This window comes from Mizuhopecten yessoensis, unplaced genomic scaffold, assembly GCF_002113885.1.
Source record: "Mizuhopecten yessoensis strain PY_sf001 unplaced genomic scaffold, ASM211388v2 scaffold10413, whole genome shotgun sequence".
Lineage (NCBI taxonomy): Eukaryota > Metazoa > Mollusca > Bivalvia > Pectinida > Pectinidae > Mizuhopecten > Mizuhopecten yessoensis.
Window position 1 is genome coordinate 93,316 of NW_018408534.1, and position 22,969 is coordinate 116,284.

General features: G+C 37.6%; 2 protein-coding genes and 1 long non-coding RNA gene across 6 annotated transcripts in view; 1 reads left to right on the forward strand and 2 right to left on the reverse strand.

Annotated features, from left to right (window-relative positions):
* Positions 1-1,089, forward strand: part of LOC110460506 (phosphoacetylglucosamine mutase-like) — a 50,938-nt gene extending 49,849 nt beyond the window's left edge. For all 4 annotated transcript variants that reach the window (XM_021513449.1, XM_021513448.1, XM_021513447.1 and 1 more), the window contains exon 17: positions 398-1,089. In XM_021513449.1, the coding sequence (XP_021369124.1) occupies positions 398-484 (87 nt within the window). In that variant the 3' untranslated portion in view covers positions 485-1,089. The remainder of the gene's footprint in view (positions 1-397) is intronic.
* A 1,676-nt stretch (positions 1,090-2,765) lies between these two features.
* On the reverse strand, positions 2,766-7,750 carry LOC110460509. The gene is made up of 2 exons (XR_002464022.1): positions 7,388-7,750; positions 2,766-3,940 (listed from the first exon to the last, which is right to left on the reverse strand). It is a non-coding gene; the product is annotated as an uncharacterized LOC110460509 (long non-coding RNA).
* Positions 7,751-9,420: 1,670 nt separating this feature from the next.
* LOC110460504 (probable ATP-dependent RNA helicase DDX58) overlaps positions 9,421-22,969 on the reverse strand; it is a 41,667-nt gene continuing 28,118 nt past the window's right edge. Inside the window, exons 10-15 of the mRNA XM_021513446.1 lie at positions 22,559-22,654; positions 21,985-22,145; positions 16,297-16,435; positions 14,986-15,225; positions 14,589-14,756; positions 9,421-12,618 (exon numbers count right to left, since the gene is read on the reverse strand). Of these exons, the coding sequence (XP_021369121.1) occupies positions 11,975-12,618; positions 14,589-14,756; positions 14,986-15,225; positions 16,297-16,435; positions 21,985-22,145; positions 22,559-22,654 (1,448 nt within the window). The 3' untranslated portion in view covers positions 9,421-11,974. The remainder of the gene's footprint in view (positions 12,619-14,588; positions 14,757-14,985; positions 15,226-16,296; positions 16,436-21,984; positions 22,146-22,558; positions 22,655-22,969) is intronic.

Here is a 22,969-nt window from a genome sequence, read left to right on the forward strand (position 1 = left end):
TTTATAGTAGAGTCTGTCGTGCTATTTATAGTCGATTTTCTGTCGTGCTATTTATAGTGGAGTTTCTGTCCTGCTATGTATAGTGGAGTTTCTGTTGTTCTATTTATAGTGGAGTTTCTGTCGTGCTATTTATAGTTGAGTTTCTGTCGTGCTATTTATAGTGGACAATCTTGTTTCATAAGCTGGCTATGCTGCATGTTCCTTGTTGTTTCCAAGGGGGTAATGTCCTAGGGGTATAACATTGTTTTACTGGAGACAATGAGACAGAAATATACATTTAGGTAAAATAAATATATGATAAACAAGGGATGTCAGTAATAAGTCCCCATTCAGCTGTTTAAGGAGACTCTTGAAAAAAAAATCATTAAAATGATTTGTTCTCAAATTGTGTTTGCAGGTGAATGCTGACAAACTAGCTGATGAGGTTGGCTTAGCAGTCTACAGTATGGCTGGTGGTATTGGAGACCCACCTAATGCATCATGATAACCACATCTTCTTACTACTTTGTGTAATTTATATATTATGAACTTAATACCTGTGAGGGGTAATACTTGTTGAGGGTATAAACAATGTAGGTGATCACTGTGGTTTACCTAGTTTTTGATATCACATGTCAAATTTCTCAGTTAAGGATGGTGTATGATTTTAGAGACACTGTAGAGAAATGTTTCCTATATAGGGTGTTTGAGAACAGATTGTAATGTATTGACAGGGGCAAATAATTGCAAAATAGACTAAGGCTTAATAAAAAAGGCTTAACCTTAGCAGGTACTAGAACTTATACAAATTGCAATCATATGCCAATCAATTGGCCCTACGTTGGGATTTATCAAAATGTTACTTTAGATATTTCACGTAAGTTCATTGCTTTGAGCAGTATATGTGTCAACACCTGTCATGACCAGACATGTGGAGAGGCAGGTGAAGACAGGTTTAACACTAGTTACTTTACACTGGGGATGGCAATCTCGCCGATTGTTTGGCTTGGCCTAAGTACTCTCATTATCCATTAATCCAACATTTATACAACTCACTTCAGAAATATTTTTATTGTAAGAATTTAGCGATGTTTTATTTATTACATATGTCTAGTTGTTATGTAGCAATGTAAGGGAGACTGACTTTATAACTGTTAACATGTCTTATAGAACTATTTTATGCCAGCTATGTGGAATAAACAGATCAAAAATATGAAACCTGGAACTGAGTAATTCTTTCAAGTAGCAACTCTCACATCCAGCACCAAACAACGATACCGAATCAAGGGAGCTAATCCTCCACAACCAGGTCTGTCTCAATATCCTATCAATTGTTTCCCAGTACTAACGTAGTTAATTGGTCCAGGGGGTATGATGTGGCTCAGATAACACAATCTACTAAAAGGGCTCAATTTAATTACTACAAAATTAAAACAATTTTGATTACCTACATGTGCCTATAGCATTAAATTACATTATTAGACCCAAATTTCTTGATGCATATTAAACTTTCAGCAAAGTCTGGAATTTTTTCCTATGATAACACTGCTGATATACCATTTATGAATGGAACATTGATGAGTCAAATTTCTTGCTGTTTCGAACTTATTATTACAACTTTAACAAATACTTATTTGAAGTAAAACAATTACTGTACGAGAACATCGTAACAGCCTGATGTCATTTTAACACCCAAACATGAAAACAACTGTGTATAAATACATGAAACATATTTTTTCTAATTGCATTAAATCAAATGTTCTGGATTTTACTTAAAAACATTTTGCCCCGTTTTCCGTCACTTAACAATCAGATTCGGTTACAGTATATATACAGGATCTCAAAGGTCCTCTTCGTTCAACATTCGTGAGTCAAAATCTTAATCTTTTGAATTTTCCAGATGGTATCGCAAAGTTTGAAACATTGAAGTTTGACTGTCATTGTTTAATAATAAACTCCCTATGACATTAACGTAACATTATGTCACTTGGTTGGTTAGTCTTACTTTCTGGAGGGTAAAGATGACCATGACAAGGTAAAGATAACATTATGTCACTTGCTTGGTAAGTCTTACTTTCTGGAAGGTAAAGAGGACCATGACAAGGTAAAGATAACATTGTCACTTGCTTGGTTAGTCTTATTTTCTGGAAGGGATGACCATGACAAGGTAAAGATAACATTATGTCACTTACATTATGTCACTTGCTTGGTAAGTCTTACTTTCTTGAAGGGATACCAATAGGTAAAGAGGACCATGACAAGGTAAAGATAACATTATGTCACTTGCTAGGTTAGTCTTATTTTCTGGAAGGGATACCAATAGGTAAATAGGACCATGACAAGATAAAGATAACATTATGTCACTTGCTTGGTTAGTCTTATTTTCTGGAAGGGATACCAATAGGTAAAGAGGACCATGACAAGGTAAAGATAACATTATGTCACTTGCTTGGTAAGTCTTACTTTCTGGAAGGGATACCAATAGGTAAAGAGGACCATGACAAGGTAAAGATAACATTATGTCACTTGCTTGGTAAGTCTTACTTTCTGGAAGGGATACCAATAGGTAAAGAGGACCATGACAACGTTGTGCTGGGTTTATTGGCTTTAATTAAAATTACGTTAACTAATTTCAACACATTAGGTGCGTCATCTGTTTTGAAAGGTCTTTTTATTAAGTTACAATAGTACTGCATAATAATGTCTTTTGTGTTTCTCAGTTCCTTGTGTCAACACTAGTTCAAAAGTAAGAAAAATCATGCATAACATAAAAAAAAGTGATTTTCTGTGAAGTTGATTTTATTTGATTCATGGTTAAACATATGAGCTTTTACAGGTTATTTCTATAAATGGTTGAACACTAAAATATTAACATTAACAAGCATGCAAGAAAAATATAAAGCACAGATTGGCTTCATAAGACACATTACACACTGTTTGTATACTCAAGGTACAATATATTCAGTGTCTCCAACCCATGAAACTACCCCAAGGAAATCACTATTTGATTTTTATCATGAACCCCAAGGTGACAATGATGTGACCCAAGGTGAACAATGATGTGACCCAAGGTGACAATGATGTGACTTTAATAGCATGCAACACAATAATATACACAATCTGGTATAAATAAATAAATACTTAACAATCAATTTCATGATGATTGACCATTAAACATGTATGGTTCTAAAGCTTATATTAGAAGGTTATTGTTGTCACCGGAACTTGTGACTGAATCAGTGATGGTCAAAATTCTCAAATGAATCAAATGAATGCACCTGTGCATCATTTTCGCAGATGTGTGTGACCAATTCATTGTCATACTCTCATCATTTCCCAGACGTGTGTGACCAATTCATTGTCATACTCTCCTCATTTCACAGACGTGTATGACCAATTCATTGTCATACTCTCATCATTTCACAGACGTGTGTGATCAATTCATTGTCATATTCTCATCATTTCACAGACGTGTGTACCAATTCATTGTCATACTCATCATTTCCCAGACGTGTGTGACCAATTCATTGTCATACTCTCATCATTTTACAGACGTGTGTGACCAATTCATTGTCATACTCTCATCATTTCCCAGACGTGTGTGACCAATTCATTGTCATACTCTCATCATTTCACAGACGTGTATGACCAATTCATTGTCATATTCTCATCATTTCACAGACGTGTGAGACCAATTCATTGTCATACACATCATTTCCCAGACGTGTGTGACCAATTCATTGTCATACTCTCATCATTTCCCAGACGTGTGTGACCAATTCATTGTCATACTCTCCTCATTTCACAGACGTGTATGACCAATTCATTGTCATACTCTCATCATTTCACAGACGTGTGTGATCAATTCATTGTCATATTCTCATCATTTCACAGACGTGTGAGACCAATTCATTGTCATACTCATCATTTCACAGACGTGTGTGACCAATTCATTGTCATACTCTTTTCATTTCAGCACCTGTGCATCATTTTCGCAGATGTGTGTGACCAATTCATTGTCATCCTCTCATCATTTCACAGACGTGTGTGACCAATTCATTGTCATACTCTCATCATTTTACAGACGTGTGTGACCAATTCATTGTCATACTCTCATCCTTTCACAGACGTGTGTGACCAATTCATTGTCATACTCTCCTCATTTCACAGACGTGTGTGACCAATTCATTGTCATATTCTCATCATTTCACAGACGTGTGAGACCAATTCATTGTCATACTCATCATTTCCCAGACGTGTGTGACCAATTCATTGTCATACTCTTTTCATTTCACAGACGTGTGTGACCAATTAATTGTCATACTCTCATCATTTCACAGACGTGTGTGATCAATTCATTGTCATATTCTCATCATTTCACAGACGTGTGTTACCAATTCATTGTCATACTCTCATCATTTCACAGACGTGTGTGATCAATTCATTGTCATATTCTCATCATTTCACAGACGTGTGTAACCAATTCATTGTCATATTCTCATCATTTCACAGACATGTGTGACCAATTCTTTGCCATATTCTTATCATTTCACAGACGTGTGTGACCAATTCATTGTCATACTCTCATCATTTCGCAGACGTGTGTGACCAATTCATTGTCATATTCTCATCATTTCACAGACATGTGTGACCAATTCATTGCCATATTCTTATCATTTCACAGACGTGTGTGACCAATTCATTGTCATATTCTCATCTTTTCACAGACGTGTGAGACCAATTCATTGTCATACTCATCATTTCACAGACGTGTGTGACTTATTCATTGTCATATTCTCATCATTTCACAGACGTGTGTAACCAATTCATTGTCATATTCTCATCTTTTCCCAGACGTGTGAGACCAATTCATTGTCATACTCATCATTTCCCAGACGTGTGTGACCAATTCATTGTCATGCTCTTTTCATTTCACAGACGTGTGTGACCAATTAATTGTCATACTCTCATCATTTCACAGATGTGTGTGAACAATTCATTGTCATATTCTCATCATTTCACAGACGTGTGTAACCAATTCATTGTCATATTCTCATCTTTTCCCAGACGTGTGAGACCAATTCATTGTCATACTCTCATCATTTCACAGACGTGTGTGACCAATTCCTTGTCATACTCATCATTTCACAGACGTGTGTGACTTATTCATTGTCATATTCTCATCATTTCACAGACGTGTGTAACCAATTCATTGTCATATTCTCATCATTTCACAGACATGTGTGACCAATTCATTGTCATATTCTTATCATTTCACAGACGTGTGTGACCAGTTCATTGTCATACTCATCATTTCACAGACGTGTGTAACCAATTCATTGTCATATTCTCATCATTTCTCAGACATGTGTGACCAATTCATTGCCATATTCTCATCATTTCACAGACATGTGTGACCAATTCATTGTCATATTCTTATCATTTCACAGACGTGTGTGACCAATTCCTTGTCATACTCATCATTTCACAGACGTGTGTGCCCAATTCATTGTCATACTCATCATTTCACAGACATGTGTGACCAATTCTTTGCCATATTCTTATCATTTCACAGACGTGGGTGACCAATTCATTGTCATACTCTCTTCTTTTAACAGACGTTTGTGACCAATTCATTGTCATACTCAGCATTTCACAGACGTGTGTGACTTATTCATTGTCATATTCTCATCATTTCACAGACGTGTGTGACCAATTCCTTGTCATACTCATCATTTCACAGACGTGTGTGCCCAATTCATTGTCATACTCATCATTTCACAGACATGTGTGACCAATTCATTGTCATATTCTTATCATTTCACAGACGTGTGTGACCAATTCCTTGTCATACTCATCATTTCACAGACGTGTGTGACTTATTCATTGTCATATTCTCATCATTTCACAGACGTGTGGGACCAATTCATTGTCATACTCTCATCATTTTACAGACGTGTGTGACCAATTCATTGTCATGCTCTTTTCATTTCACAGACGTGTGTGACCAATTCATATACTCTCATCATTTCACAGATGTGTGTGAACAATTCATTGTCATATTCTCATCATTTCACAGACGTGTGTGACCAATTCATCGTCATACTCTTTTCATTTCACAGACGTGTGTGACCAATTCATCGTCATACTCTTTTCATTTCACAGACGTGTGTGACCAATTAATTGTCATACTCTCATCATTTCACAGATGTGTGTGACCAATTCATTGTCATACTCTCTTGTTTTAACAGACGTTTGTGACCAATTCATTGTCATACTCAGCATTTCACAGACGTGTGTGACTTATTCATTGTCATATTCTCATCATTTCACAGATGTGTGTGACCAATTCATTGTCATACTCTCTTCTTTTAACAGACGTTTGTGACCAATTCATTGTCATACTCAGCATTTCACAGACGTGTGTGACTTATTCATTGTCATATTCTCATCATTTCACAGACGTGTGGGACCAATTCATTGTCATACTCTCATCATTTTACAGACGTATGTGACCAATTCATTGTCACACTCATCATTTCACAGACGTGTGTGACCAATTCATTGTCATACTCTCTTCTTTTAACAGACGTTTGTGACCAATTCATTGTCATACTCATCATTTCACAGACGTGTGTGACCAATTCATTGTCATACTCTTTTCATTTCACAGACGTGTGTGACCAATTCATTGTCACATTCTCATCATTTCACAGACGTGTGTGACCAATTCATTGTCATACTCTTTTCATTTCACAGACGTGTGTGACCAATTCATTGTCATACTCTCTTCTTTTAACAGACGTTTGTGACCAATTCATTGTCATACTCATCATTTCACAGACGTGTGTGACTTATTCATTGTCATATTCTCCTCATTTCACAGACGTGTGTGACCAATTCATTGTAATATTCTCATCATTTCACAGACGTGTAAGCAATAAGCAATAATAATTTGAGGTACTTATATACTGCTTTTCACAACCTAGTTGGTAGGTCGTCTCAAAAGTGGTTCACTAATACTCTCATCATTTCACAGACGTGTGTGACTTATTCATTGTCATATTCTCCTCATTTCACAGACGTGTGTGACCAATTCATTGTCATACTCTCATCATTTTACAGACGTGTGTGACCAATTCATTGTCATACTCTCATCATTTTACAGACGTGTGTGACCAATTCATTGTCATACTCTCATCATTTTACAGACGTGTGTGACCAATTCATTGTCATACTCTCATCATTTTACAGACGTGTGTGACCAATTCATTGTCATACTCTCATCATTTTACAGACGTGTGTGACCAATTCATTGTCATACTCTCTTCTTTTAACAGACGTTTGTGACCAATTCATTGTCATACTCTTCATTTCACAGACGTGTGTGACCAATTCATTGTCATACTTCTCATCATTTCACAGACGTGTGTGACCAAATCATTGTCATATTCTCATCATTTCACAGACGTGTGTAACCAATTCATTGTCATATTCTCATCATTTCACAGACGTGTAAGCAATAAGCAATAATAATTTGAGGTTCTTATATACTGCTTTTCACAACCTAGTTGGTAGGTCGTCTCAAAAGTGGTTCACTAATATTATCAGTGGTAATAGGGCCTTTGTGACCAGCCAATATCTTTCTCAATTCCCTGGGGAGCATACAGCTGAGGCGGCGATTTTGGCAGTCACAGCTAGCATATTCTACAATTCTAGCATTGCCCAACCACATACTTATTTACAGCTGAGTAGACTGGAACAACGGAGTAAGTATCTTGCTCAAAGATACAATACAGTGCATGGCTTTGACTCGAACCCACAACCCTTCCGTCACAAGCCCGGCGTCCTACTCGTGACCGTGCCTCCTAATTATTACTATATATGTGTAACAGGAGAGTAGAAATGCATGGCCAGACCAGGATTCAAACCTGGATCCTCTGAACTCTAGACAAACACTCTACCAATTGATCGGGTTGTGTCTGTGATCGATCCAGTCAAAATGTGCAACATTCCTCCCTCCTTGAATAATTCAGATTTTTGACCACGAAAACACATGAGGCCCTAAACCACCTAACATGGATATACTTTATTGGGCGCCAAACATAATACGAGAGAAAATGCACGACCAGACCAATATTTGAACCAAGGACCCTCCAAGCTCTAGGTAGACACTTTACCAATAAAAGCCAATTGAGCTGCCTGATTGCCAGCAATCGACACAGTGTGGAATTCCGCTATACACAGTCATGTATTTTGTCAGGTGGAGTATTTTCTATCTCTAGTTAAAATCAAAAGAGTTCGGGTCATCAGAATTAAATCGTGCTTACATTGTGTCTTATCAATGCTAGTTTTGACTTTAGATACAATGACATTTCAGATAACACTTCTTAGTGTAAGGGAGATAACTCAATTACAATTCAGTCACAGGTATATAATAATGGTAGATTTAATTTGTGTTACTTATCTCCCTCTAGTACAAATTGTACATATAAATATATATGCTCAAGTCAGTAGACAGAAGTATATAACACATGTATAAGAACAAGAGGCCCTGTATCGCTCACCTGGATATCTAAGCAATCATGGCAAAATATTCTCCAGATGAGATCCAAGGGAATATGCCAGATCCCAAAGCCAATCTTTGTAGCATATCTGTATTAGATTTTTCAAGCCCAGCAATTTTATGTATGGTTATGGGTTGGGGATCTCAAATTTTTCTAAGCTGTGAATCAGAAACTAGGTCCCTAGGGTTGTGGCCAGACCCAAGGATCAATTATATTATCATGACTGCATTCGATTCCTTATGCCCAACAATTGTATAATAGTTTTGGGGTAGGGATCTTAACCATTTCGAAGTTATGACCCAGGGTTTAAGTCTCCAAGGGTGGGGCAGACCCAAAGGCCATAATGGAAGCATATATGCATTCATCTCTTTATACTCAGCAATTGTATATATGGTTATAGAGTGGGGATCTCAACTGTTTCCAAGCTGTGACTAAGAAACTGGGACCCTAGGGGTTCGGTCAGACCCCAGGGTCTATTCTAATATCATGACTGCATTCGTCTCTTTATGCCCAGCTTTTGTATACATAGTTTTGGGGTGGGGATCTCAACCGTTTTAAAGTTAGGACCCAGGGACTATGTCTCCAAGGGTGGGGCCAGACCCTATGGCCATCCTGGAAGCAAATGTGCATTCTTCTCTTTATACTCAGCAATTGTATATATGATTATACGTTGGGGATCTCAACTATTTCCATATAATACATTTTTTTGGCCCCGCCCCTCAGCCCCCTGGGAGTCAGGCCCACTATTTGTACAATTTTAAATCCCTGCCTCCCATGAATGCTTCCAACCAAGTATGATTGATGTCCATGGCATAGTTCTACAGAAGAAGTCGTTTGTAGCAATATAGCAAAATTGCCCCATTTTGGCCCCGCCTCTCAGCTCCTGCAAGGACAGCCCAACTATTTGTACAATTTTGAATCCCCACCACCTAGGGATGCTTCCAGTTAGATTCAGTTAAATCCTTATCAGTGGTTAAGAAGGAGAAGTCGTTTAAAGAACGTACGGACAGACGACGGACGCCACGGTATGGCATAAGCTCACCTTGGACCTTCGGACCGGGTGAGCTAATAATCCATTATAATTTGCGCAATAGATGAGTGAAATAAATAATTCAATTTCCTTTTATATGTACTGAACTTACAATCATAATCCAGTGTTCTCCCCAGAATGTTTTAAAGAAGCATGGTATTTCAATATTTCTGTTAAAGCAGCACTCTATGTAAAATCAAAGCAGCATGGTAACTTTAGATTTACTATGAATATATAACAGAGAAGATCTAGGATAGCAGCATGGCAAGAAATTATAGGAGCATGGTTCTATGCTGCAAAAACAGCCTGGGAAGAACACTGCATAATCACAGCCTTGGAAATATCAACACCTGTAAAGAAAATATACTCTGGACTGAAATAAAGTCAAGACACAATAAGATCAATATTTACAGAGGTATCTATATTTATATATATAATATATATATATATATATATAATGTTCATAACATGCCCACTTCTGGATTTTCTAGTTATATCACAAAATGAACACACAAACCCTTTCCAGTCTCACATATCATTTAAAGTACTTACTCTGGGTAGGAAGTTGTGATTTTTACTAAGAGAAGCTAGGATGGGCACATTATGGACATAATGTAGACCAGGACAGTCGACTGCTACTTTTGTGCTCCATCAAACAGCTAATTTTCAACCATTTCTGTGAAACTATTTAAACTTCGGACAAAAGAATTAAGATTGTTTAGAGAAGGGAAATTTTTCTACAATGAATTCCTTTTTGTGCTCAAAGATATTCTTCACTAAATTTGGTCACTTTTGAGTTTTGAAGGAAAAGTTGATGAAAGATGGAAAGAGGACAAACATGTGGCATACTAGCTCACATCAGTCACTCACTGACCTTCTCTCCTTCAGACCAGTCAATTAAGTTATCTACAGAGTTTTACACAATTGATTCGGTTGACCTTGAAAGAGTTCAAGGACATTCCTTTGAACTACAAAGTGACACTTATGGCTTCAAGCAGGAACAAGGGTCTTTAGCTTGATGAAAGCTTTTGGTGTTTTATTTTCTAAGATGAACTATATATATAAACACCCACCACCACCTTCATTGCAGCTTTCCATGTTTGATGTGATAGTGTGCAAAGGCATCTGAGGGAACTTAACCAGAAAAGTTACCGTTGTTTTTGTAGCCTGTAGGTCTACAGGTGATTTTTACAGGTGTTTTAATGGACAACTGGCATTAAAACATGCAGTTAAAAAGAAGAGTTCATGTCGCTTCACATAATATAAAACAATCCTTAAAGTAGATACATAATATATATATAGAAAGACAAATGGAGTGATAGGATAAGATGGTATTAACTGAAATGTGATATTAAGTGAAATCCACTGCATATATTATATAATACTCTATAGAGAAGCTTTAAAATTAATTAAAAATACCTTTTGCTTCCAATTAAATCACATCAAAATAGCACTGGATACAATTTGTCAATAACAAACCATCCCACACGAACACGTAACAAAACTATATCTAGATTTCCTGAAACTCTTTCTGAAAACAAAAACTTCTTCATGCCAGCTATAGCTTGTTGGCCTTACCACCAAGCTAAAATGATGAGCCATTTTACTCCAGCATGCATTACAAACATATGTGTTAAACATTTCACAAATTTTCATAAACCCATATGAGCATGCAACAGCTAGCTTTTTGATGTTCATGCCGTCATTTGAGCAAACTTGATGGCCCGTTGTCCAAGCATGCTAAAGATCCAACATCATGACCCTAAGCCTTGGATCAAGTTGTGTAAATATCTTAACACTTTGACCCATATAACCTTGAAAGATTAAGGTCCTTTTGAGCAGATTTGATAGTCATTTAATTCACACTAGCATGCAACAGGCCAAATATCATGACCATTAAGGTATCTTGTCTATGTAGAATAAGTCATTTACTGAGGTTTTACACATTTGTACTTGAAAGTGGGTCAATGTTATTTACTTTAGCCCACCGTCACCCCAGCATGCTTCATGTTGGATATCATTACCATCAGTCTCCTGGTTACTACTTCAAGAGTACTTCAAGGACAACTTGATGACCCTTTGTCCAATCAAACTACAGCACAATAACAGATGAAGCCATTTTTATAAAGTTTCTGTATGTTATTTTTCACACCTTAACAAGCTACAGATAGTATCATTACTACATAATGGTTATTGGTCTTTACAAAACTGAAGACATTGTTCAAAATATTTGGGTCAAGGTCATTCATTTGAACAGACCTGGTCACTGTCATTTTCGTCGTGATAGTATCAATACTTCCTAGACCATTTCATATCTGGAGTAGAAACTTAACTGATAGCATCCTTGTCCTAGGATGCTCTTTTCCAGGCAGACAAGAACTGTTTAACTGTGATTTAATTAAGGGAGAAGATTAATCCGATTTCCCCTTCTAAGCAATGCGTGCAGATCCTCGGTGGATAGTTCAGACACACGGAAGGGTACCTGCTTCCATTTCTTCTTGCTGTCAGCCATCCCATATGCATCCACAATACTGAAGCTGGAAATCTTGATGATGGGGAACTGGATGCCGTTGAAGATGCTGACATTGCCGAGGTCAGAACCACACTTGCGACATGTAATTTTGCCGACACCTGACTGTAACTTTTGGTCACTGTACTGGACCCTGTTGAGCCTCTTTGCAGCCACACGGTCAGTGATGTCATCACAAAGCACAGCGTGGTGAGCAGACATTATTGTTTTGACATCAGACGACATACAGATGTAATCCTGACACTTTCCACACCGAAGTTCAAACTGACCCTCCTCTATGGCTCCCTTGTGGCCCTTGGTGGCTTCCATGTCACGTGCAAGCTTTTCTTCCATTTGTATCTTTAAAACTCTTCGCTGAAATCCTTCTCTGTTAAACTGTATGCGTTCTTGGAGTTTTTCAATCGCATTTTGCATCATGGCCTCCCTCATGAGATTGATCTCCTCTTTCTGGGCAGCCCTTCCTCCCTCAGCGGCCAAGAGCACATACTTGCTGTCCTCAGCTCTGCCTCTACCTGTCAATACACAACCATTATAAAGGATTACATTTACCCACAAAAACACAGAAACACTGACCTCAATGAAAAGTATGGCAACCTGCTGAAACAGATATACACTGACTTTTGTAATGTTTTTCAAGTACATACTTGGCTGCTGAAACACAGAAACACTGCCCTCAATGTTTGTAAAATATGGTTACCATCTAAAACACAGAAACACCGCCCTCAATGTCTTTAAAGTATGGTTACCATCTAAAACAAGAGGCCCAGAGGGCCTGTATCACACCTGAATATGTTAAAAATAATTGTTATGAAGTAAAGATATAGCACTCCATGGTAGCTGCTGTAATATAAGTACACATGAAATTTCAGGAAGATCCATCCAGTACTTAAGATATAGCGAGAACAAACTTCAAACAGAGCCCCACCCCGATGCCCCTAGGGGGGTTCATATCCACCAATTATACAAAATTCAGACCCCAAGGATGCTCCAGACTAAATAAGGATAAAATATCCTTTAATCCCGATGGTCGAAGAAGGATTTTAAAGGTTTTACCTCTATTTCTCCTATTGGGCCCCACCCTTCTGCCCCCTGGGAAACCACACCCACTGCTTATACAAAATAGAGTCCCCTTGGCCCAAGGATGCTCCAGACTAAATAAGGATAAAATCCCTTAATCCCTATGGTAGAAGAAGGATTTTAAAGGTTTTACCTCTATTTCCCCTATTGGGCCCCGCCTCTCTGCCTGTAGGGGGTTAGACACACTGTGACAAAATCCAGTCATTTGTACAGAAGAAGGAGGTATTTGAAGAATTTGCTGTTTCCCATATTGGGCCCGTCCCTTCTGTCCCAAGGGGTGCCACACACGCTGTTAATACAAAATTGATTCCCTTTTGCCCAAGGATGCTCCAGACTAAATTAGGATAAAATCCCTTAATTCCTATGGTAGAAGAAGGATTATAAAGGTTTTACTTCTATTTCCCCTATTGGGCCCTGCCCCTCAGGTCCCAGGGGGGCCACAACCTCTGTTTATACAAAATTGGTTCCCCTTTACCCAAGGATGCTCCACACCAAATATGGACCAAATCCTTTCATTCCTACAGAAGAAGAAGGATTTTAAATTATTTGCTATGTTTTCCCTATTGGGCCCCGCCCCTCAGTCCTCAGGTGGGCCAGACCAACTGTTTATACAAAATTGGTTTCCCTTCACCAGAAGGATTTTAAAGAATTTGCTACATTTCCCCTATTGGGCTCTGCCCCTCAGCCCCCAGGGGGGCCAGACCCACCATTTATACAAAATGTGTTCCCCTTCACCCAAGGATGCTTCAGACCAAATATGGAACAAATCCTTTCATCCTTAAAGAAGAACAAGGATTTTAAAGAATTTGCTATATTTCCCATATTGGGCCTTGCCCCTCAGCCCCAAGGGGGGGCCACACCCACCATTTATACAAAATTGAGTCACCTTGGCCCAAGGATGCTCCAGACTAAATTAGGATAAAATAAATCTCTTAACCCCTACGGTAGAAGAAGGATTTTCAATGTTTTACCTCTATTTCCCCTATTGGGCCTCACCCCTCTGCTCCCAGGGGGGCAACACCCACCGTTTATACAAAATTGAGTCCCCTTGGCCTAAGGATAATCCAGACCAAATTTAGTCAAAATCTACTTGGCCGTTCAGGACTAGTAGCATTTTAAAGGAAAAGTTGACGGACGGACGACGGTCGCTGCGGTATGGCATAAGCTCACCGTGGTCCTTCGGACCAGGTGAGCTAAAAACAGAATGAAACACTGCCCATAAAGACTGTAAGGTATATGGTTACCAACAAAAACAACGAAAAAAATGACCTCAATATATGTAAAGTATGGTTACCTCCTAAAACATGAAGAGAAACACTAACTCCAGTATATGTGAAAGAAGTATAACCACTGATGTCTGTGATAACTGTAAAGACAGAACATTTTTGACAGATGTCAACTCTACCTCTTGACTGGACCATGGCTATTTCATTGGTGACGTAATCATATCTGATGACCAGGTTACACTTCTGTATGTCCAGTCCCTCCTCTGCTACGGAGGTTGCGATGATGACCTTGTGTTGACCGTCACGGAAATACTGAAGGACATCCACCTGCTCATTCTTTGTCATACCTACAAAGTAATAATTACTGTGTAGCAGTTACTAAATGGCATATAAAAAGAGTTTGTAGTTGATACTAAATTTTGTATAAAAAGTGTTTTTAATTACTTGATTATGAATAAAAGACCAATAACTTGTCGGTGTTAGTGAACCTTTAGTAGCTGTTTTTTCTATATGAATGTACTATAGCGGACTACAGAATCATTCTACAGTTCTGTGGCATTCTTCATCACTTCGTACCTCCCTTCTCAATGGATGCTTGCGCTCCAACAAACTTGACGGGATTTAACTTCTTCAAATCTTTGTCATCCTTCATCCACGACTCAATGGCCTTGACAAGGTCACGTGTTTTCACGAAGATTATTCCTCTAGAGTCCCCTTTTTTCTGATATGCCTCTACCAGCATCTCTTTTAGCTTGATCAGTTTTGGATTTACTTGTTCAGCATTGTACAAACAGTTCTCTAGCAGAGTCCTGCTACCTGTGAAAACAATGATTATAGTTCCTTTACATGATAAATTATAATGGAGATTAAAGCTCCTTTTACCAGTGTTACTTGAGATTATATTCTTGTACCTCGGACAAGGATATCCCATGCCATGCCCTGTGATGATTTTTCTACATTTTGGGGTATTTTCACATATCACTGTATTCATCCGCAGGCTAATTAACACAAGTGTACATTTGATCTTTAAAATTGTAAAATTGTCTTTGTAAGGTCTTGTTTTCATGGAAGCATTCAAATGTAGCTTTATTAGTGAAGAGGCCAATTGCTGCAAACAACTCAAGTTTGCAACAAGTTTGCAGCAATTTGCCACAAAATTGCAAGAACTTGTCCTTCCTCAAAATCTTACATGAACGTATCATTAAAGACGACACGGATGCATATATATATATATATATACAAGAAATAAGATTTAACGACCGACTAATTAAAAACTAGCTGCTTTCACCCTTCACAGGGCTTTTCAGGTTTATTTCAAAAGAACAACTTTGGGATGTTACAATTACATGTCATCGCACTACAATATAGTAACGTGACATCACAAAGTACACAAAATTGGTGGACAGATTAACGTAAAGTTTTATTGTGTCCTGTTGAGATTTGGTTTTAATATTTTGATTAATTGGTCTTCTTACTTTTCTCTTAGAATAGTGTCTGATGAAAATAGTTGATACAAAGGTAATACATTAGATTTATCTCCAGCGCATTCATGAATATGTTTGTTAACATGAAGATTTCGTAAAGATTTCGTTCTAGTTTGTTGTCTATGTACAGTCAAGCATGTTCTGAGTTCATTGCCGGTTTGACCAAACATAGACAACAAACTGGGTCAATTCCATTATCACAACTGTTTATCTCTTTATGCCCAACAATGGTATATATGGTTATGGGATAGGAATCTCAATCAAAGTTTTGTCTCAGAAGTAAGTCCCTAGGGATGGGGACAGACCCAAGAGTCAACTCTAATATCATGATTGTCTCTTGATACCCAGCGATGGTTTATATATATGCTTATATGATCATTAACATGATACGTTAATTTCTCACCATCATAGATTTGCTCCATCTTCCTGTCTGTGTCGTCTTTAATGATCCGTTCATTGATACCTCGAATACTGGCATCGAGAAAGTCGAGGGCATCTTTGACTCGAGCATCCTGGTAGATGATCAGGCTCTTATTGTAAAGCTGTCAAGAAAACATTGTATCCGCCATAAATAAATCATGTGTAATTATATACATGTAAGTGTGTGTCTGTGTGCATGTTTCTTATGTGTGCATGGTGAGTGATGGTGTATCTCAGTGTGTCTCAGTGTGTTGGTGTCTCAGTGTGCCAGTGTGTGTGTTGGTGTGTCTCAGTGTGCCGGAGTGTCGCAGTGTGTCTCAGTGTGCCAGTGTGTCGGTGTGTGTCTCAGTGTGTCGGAGTATATCAGTGTGTCTCAGTGTGCCAGTATGTCTCAGTGTGCCAGTGTGTCAGTGTGTGTCTCAGTGTGTTGGTGTGTCTCAGTGTGTTGGTGTGTCTCCGTGTGTCGGTGTCTCAGTGTGTCGGTGGGTCTCAGTATGCCAGTATGTCTCAGTGTGCCAGTATGTCGGTGTGTCTCAGTGTGTTGGTGGGTATCAGTGTGCCAGTATGTCTCAGTGTGCCAGTGTGTCGGTGTGTGTCTCAGTGTGTTGGTGTGTCTCAGTGTGTCGGTGGGTCTCAGTGTGCCAGTATGTCTCAGTGTGCCAGTGTGTCGGTGTGTGTCTCAGTGTGTTGGTGTGTCAAGGTAGGAGGTGACAACAAGTTGAACTATATTAACAAAACCCTGCATAAGGTCTACCATAGACGGACTTCAGGTTGAAACTGTTGGGCCATCAGGCAGGATATAGGCTGAAATTTGGAATTGGACAGATTGACTAGTCTCAATAGAAAAGGTTTCTGCCTGTGAAACTTCCCAGAATCACCAACAAACAAGAGGCCCAGAAGGGCCTGTATCCCTCACCTGTTTGTTTTGTTACATGGAGTTGTTGACATTTAGAAGCAGTTGAAGGTTTACAGTTATTTGGCTCCTGTGACCTTGAAAGTATATGTAGGGCAAATGCATATTCATGTGCAAATGTTGTTGAACTCAATCACAGGATGCTGTTGGGGGAATAGGAGCAGGACTTGACATGTTTTGGATATTCAGAAGTGTGTTGAAGGGTTTTGTTTGTTGCATGACTTTGAAAGTATAGGTCAATGTCATTTTCATTCACAAACTTCATCGAGTTCCATTATAGGATACTACACGACAAATATCATGACTTTAGAGCAATCAGATCTTCAGAAGAAGTTGTTTGAAGGTTTAGACTTACAACTTACCCCTGTGACCTTGAAAGTAGGTCAAGGTCAATTGCATTCGCAAACTTTGACGGATTCCATCATATGATGCTACTGGCCAAATATCATGACTCTAGGCCTTTCAGATCTTCAGAAGAAGTTGTTTGAAGGTTTAGACCTACTTCACCCCTGTGACCTTGAAAGTAGGTCAAGGTCAATTGCATTCGCTAACTTTGTCTGATTTGATCATACGATGCTACTGGCCAAATATCATGACTCTAGGTCTTTCAGATCTTCAGAAGAAGTTGTTTGAAGGTTTAGACTTACTCCACCCCTGTGACCTTGATAGTAGGTCAAGGTCAATTGCATTCGCAAACTTTGTTGGTCTTCATCATTGGATGCTACTGGCCAAATATCATGTTTATAGGCCTTTCAGATCCTCAGCAGATGTCATTTGAAGGTTTATACCTTTTTGACCCCTGTGACCTTGAAAGTAGGTCAAGCTTATTTTCATTGGCAAACTTTATTGTGCACCATCATACAATGCTACTGGACAAATATCATGACTTTTATAGGCCTTTCAGATCTTCAGAAGAAGTCATTGGAAAGTTTAGACCTATTTGACCCCTGTGACCTTGAATGCACAATGTAGGTCAAAATCATTTGCAAACTTTGTAGGGCTCCATTCAAAGATGTTGCTGGTCAAATATCACGACTGTAGGTTTTACGGACCTTTAGAAGAAGTCATTTAAACAAAAAGGTGAGCTAAAAAACGATGAAAATGGAAAAATTATATTTTATGGCCAACAAACATTAGATTCAGTAGATTCCTCCGATGCCAGAAGAAAATACCCAAGAAAAGTCATAACACATAGTCATAGTTAATTCTGGGAAATAACACATAGTCATAGTTAATTCTGGGAAATAACACATAGTCATAGTTAATTCTGGGAAATAACACATAGTCATAGTTAATTCTGGGAAATAACACCTAGTCATAATTAATTCTGCGAAATAACACATAGTCATAGTTAATTCTGGGAAATAACACATAGTCATAGTTAATTCTGGGAGATAACACATAGTCATAGTTAATTCTGGGAATTAACACATAGTCATAGTTAATTCTGGGGAACAACACATAGTCATAGTTAATTCTGGGACATAACACATAGTCATAGTTAATTCTGGCGAATAACACATAGTCATAGTTAATTCTGGGAATTAACACATAGTCATAGTTAATTCTGGGGAACAACACATAGTCATAGTTAATTCTGGGGAACAACACATAGTCATAGTTAATTCTGGGGAACAACACATAGTCATAGTTAATTCTGGGACATAACACATAGTCATAGTTAATTCTGGGGAACAACACATAGTCATAGTTAATTCTGGGGAACAACACATAGTCATAGTTAATTCTGGGAATTAACACATAGTCATAGTTAATTCTGGGAATTAACACATAGTCATAGTTAATTCTGGGTAATAACACATAGTCATAGTTAATTCTGGGAGATAACACATAGTCATAGTTAATTCTGGGAATTAACACATAGTCATAGTTAATTCTGGGACATAACACATAGTCATAGTTAATTCTGGGGAACAACACATAGTCATAGTTAATTCTGGGAGATAACACATAGTCATAGTTAATTCTGGGGAACAACACATAGTCATAGTTAATTCTGGGGAACAACACATAGTCATAGTTAATTCTGGGAATTAACACATAGTCATAGTTAATTCTGGGAATTAACACATAGTCATAGTTAATTCTGGGAATTAACACATAGTCATAGTTAATTCTGGGAATTAACACATAGTCATAGTTAATTCTGGGGAACAACACATAGTCATAGTTAATTCTGGGACATAACACATAGTCATAGTTAATTCTGGGGAACAACACATAGTCATAGTTAATTCTGGGAGATAACACATAGTCATAGTTAATTCTGGGAATTAACACATAGTCATAGTTAATTCTGGGGAACAACACATAGTCATAGTTAATTCTGGGAATTAACACATAGTCATAGTTAATTCTGGGGAACAACACATAGTCATAGTTAATTCTGGGAATTAACACATAGTCATAGTTAATTCTGGGAATTAACACATAGTCATAGTTAATTCTGGGGAACAACACATAGTCATAGTTAATTCTGGGAATTAACACATAGTCATAGTTAATTCTGGGAATTAACACATAGTCATAGTTAATTCTGGGGAACAACACATAGTCATAGTTAATTCTGGGGAACAACACATAGTCATAGTTAATTCTGGGAATTAACACATAGTCATAGTTAATTCTGGGACATAACACATAGTCATAGTTAATTCTGGGGAACAACACATAGTCATAGTTAATTCTGGGAATTAACACATAGTCATAGTTAATTCTGGGAATTAACACATAGTCATAGTTAATTCTGGGGAACAACACATAGTCATAGTTAATTCTGGGGAACAACACATAGTCATAGTTAATTCTGGGGAACAACACATAGTCATAGTTAATTCTGGGGAACAACACATAGTCATAGTTAATTCTGGGGAACAACACATAGTCATAGTTAATTCTGGGGAACAACACATAGTCATAGTTAATTCTGGGAGATAACACATAGTCATAGTTAATTCTGGGGAACAACACATAGTCATAGTTAATTCTGGGAGATAACACATAGTCATAGTTAATTCTGGGAGATAACACATAGTCATAGTTAATTCTGGGGAACAACACATAGTCATAGTTAATTCTGGGAATTAACACATAGTCATAGTTAATTCTGGGGAACAACACATAGTCATAGTTAATTCTGGGACATAACACATAGTCATAGTTAATTCTGGGCAATAACACATAGTCATAGTTAATTCTGTGAAATAACACATAGTCATAGTTAATTCTGGGGAACAACACATAGTCATAGTTAATTCTGGGGAACAACACATAGTCATAGTTAATTCTGGGAATTAACACATAGTCATAGTTAATTCTGGGAATTAACACATAGTCATAGTTAATTCTGGGAGATAACACATAGTCATAGTTAATTCTGGGGAACAACACATAGTCATAGTTAATTCTGGGAATTAACACATAGTCATAGTTAATTCTGGGAATTAACACATAGTCATAGTTAATTCTGGGAATTAACACATAGTCATAGTTAATTCTGGGAGATAACACATAGTCATAGTTAATTCTGGCGAATAACACATAGTCATAGTTAATTCTGGGCAATAACACATAGTCATAGTTAATTCTGGGACATAACACATAGTCATAGTTAATTCTGGCGAATAACACATAGTCATAGTTAATTCTGGGAATTAACACATAGTCATAGTTAATTCTGGGAATTAACACATAGTCATAGTTAATTCTGGGACATAACACATAGTCATAGTTAATTCTGGGGAACAACACATAGTCATAGTTAATTCTGGGGAACAACACATAGTCATAGTTAATTCTGGGGAACAACACATAGTCATAGTTAATTCTGGGGAACAACACATAGTCATAGTTAATTCTGGGACATAACACATAGTCATAGTTAATTCTGGGACATAACACATAGTCATAGTTAATTCTGGGACATAACACATAGTCATAGTTAATTCTGGGGAACAACACATAGTCATAGTTAATTCTGGGAATTAACACATAGTCATAGTTAATTCTGGGTAATAACACATAGTCATAGTTAATTCTGAGAAATAACACATAGTCATAGTTAATTCTTGGAAATAACACATAGTCATAGTTAATTATGGGAAATAACACATAGTCATAGTTAATTCTGGGAAATAACACTTGTCTATATATATATTTAGTATGAAATTCTGTACCATGCCCACTTGATCTCTTGGAGCTGTGGCTGGGGGTCAAAGTTGGAAATGGGTTAAAATGTCAAAACACTTAAAATGACATCTGAAAACTGATATGCTAAGATGAACTCTTCAAGGATGAAAAATATCAATTTCTTTTTCAAATTCCTGAATTTCATTTCTGCCATGACACCAAAACTCTTCTAGGGAAGGGGTAAAAAATTCACTGTATTTTATATAAGGAAATAACTTCAGTAAATCTTCTGTTTATTTTGATAGGAAATTGCCTAAACTGGGTCTGTCATAATTATTATTGATTGATGGCAATTTGATGGTATTAAATTGAATCCTTGATCCCCCTCCCTTGAGGTATGTGCGTGGGTCACCAGGACCCAAAAAGAGAAAATTGGCTGAAATTTCAAAAAAGGGTCATGAGGTGCTATTTGGCAATAATAAATTATATATCAATTACCTTACACTCGGGTCTTTTTCTCCTGGGAGAGGGGATAAAATTTATATTGGGAAATAACACTTTTGGATACATTTTGTTGATTTTCAAAAGGAAATTAATAATTGTACGTACGTCTAGGTAATTCCTACAGGTGGTAAAGAATCGACGAGCTGCCTGGTCATACACTTTGGCCGTCTCCTTCCACAAACGACTTAGCCACTGTGTGTAGGGGTCTGTTCCTCGACCGGCCGGTACACGGAGTGTAGCCTGCACATCTGGTACAGTTACCGCATCTGTCACCAAAATCTACTGGGTACTACAATGTGTAAAACTAACAGTTGTCCAATAGCCTAACCAATCAATTGATTGGTTTGCCCTTTCTGATTCCAATTATTGATAACAAATTCCATGATCCATGAACGGTTCATTATTTAAATCAAAGTGTATACAATATGTTAAGTAAGCATTGAAATTCATTTGTTCTCACGCTTGTTACTATATGATTGACAAAACTGCAGAAAAAAATCTTGAAATCCATTCATTATGGTTGTTACAATCCCTGGGCTATGGTGCGACTAACTATAATATTAAAGGTTTGTTCCTGCATTTTTGAAAGACAGCATGATTTCTGAGATTAACACAAATAAGTAGGATGCAGTTTCTAGGAATGCAGTGACCTGCCGAATGTGACGTCGTCATAGCTTACGTTTGGAGGCTTGCATATACTGTTCTATTTTGGCCATCAGGTTGTTGATTGCTTTACCAAACACATTACTTGTTCGTCCTTGAACCATCTCTGTACCTGAAACATTTGATGAAATCAAGAGTTTATTCCATACTGTATTAATATCAGGTTTATGCCTATACATCTGTTTTATAGTGACGACAATGATAAGTGAGCAGAGTAAATATACATATAAAGTGCATAAACCAAACATCTGGACTTGACTGGTTCATTTGAAAATATAATAATAATAATAATAACAAGAGGTCCAGAGGGCCTGTATCGCTCACCTGGATATCTAAGCAATCATGGCAAAATATTCTCCAAATGAGATCCAAGGGAATATGCCAGACCCCAAGGCCAGTCCTTGTAGCATATCTGTATTTGATTTTT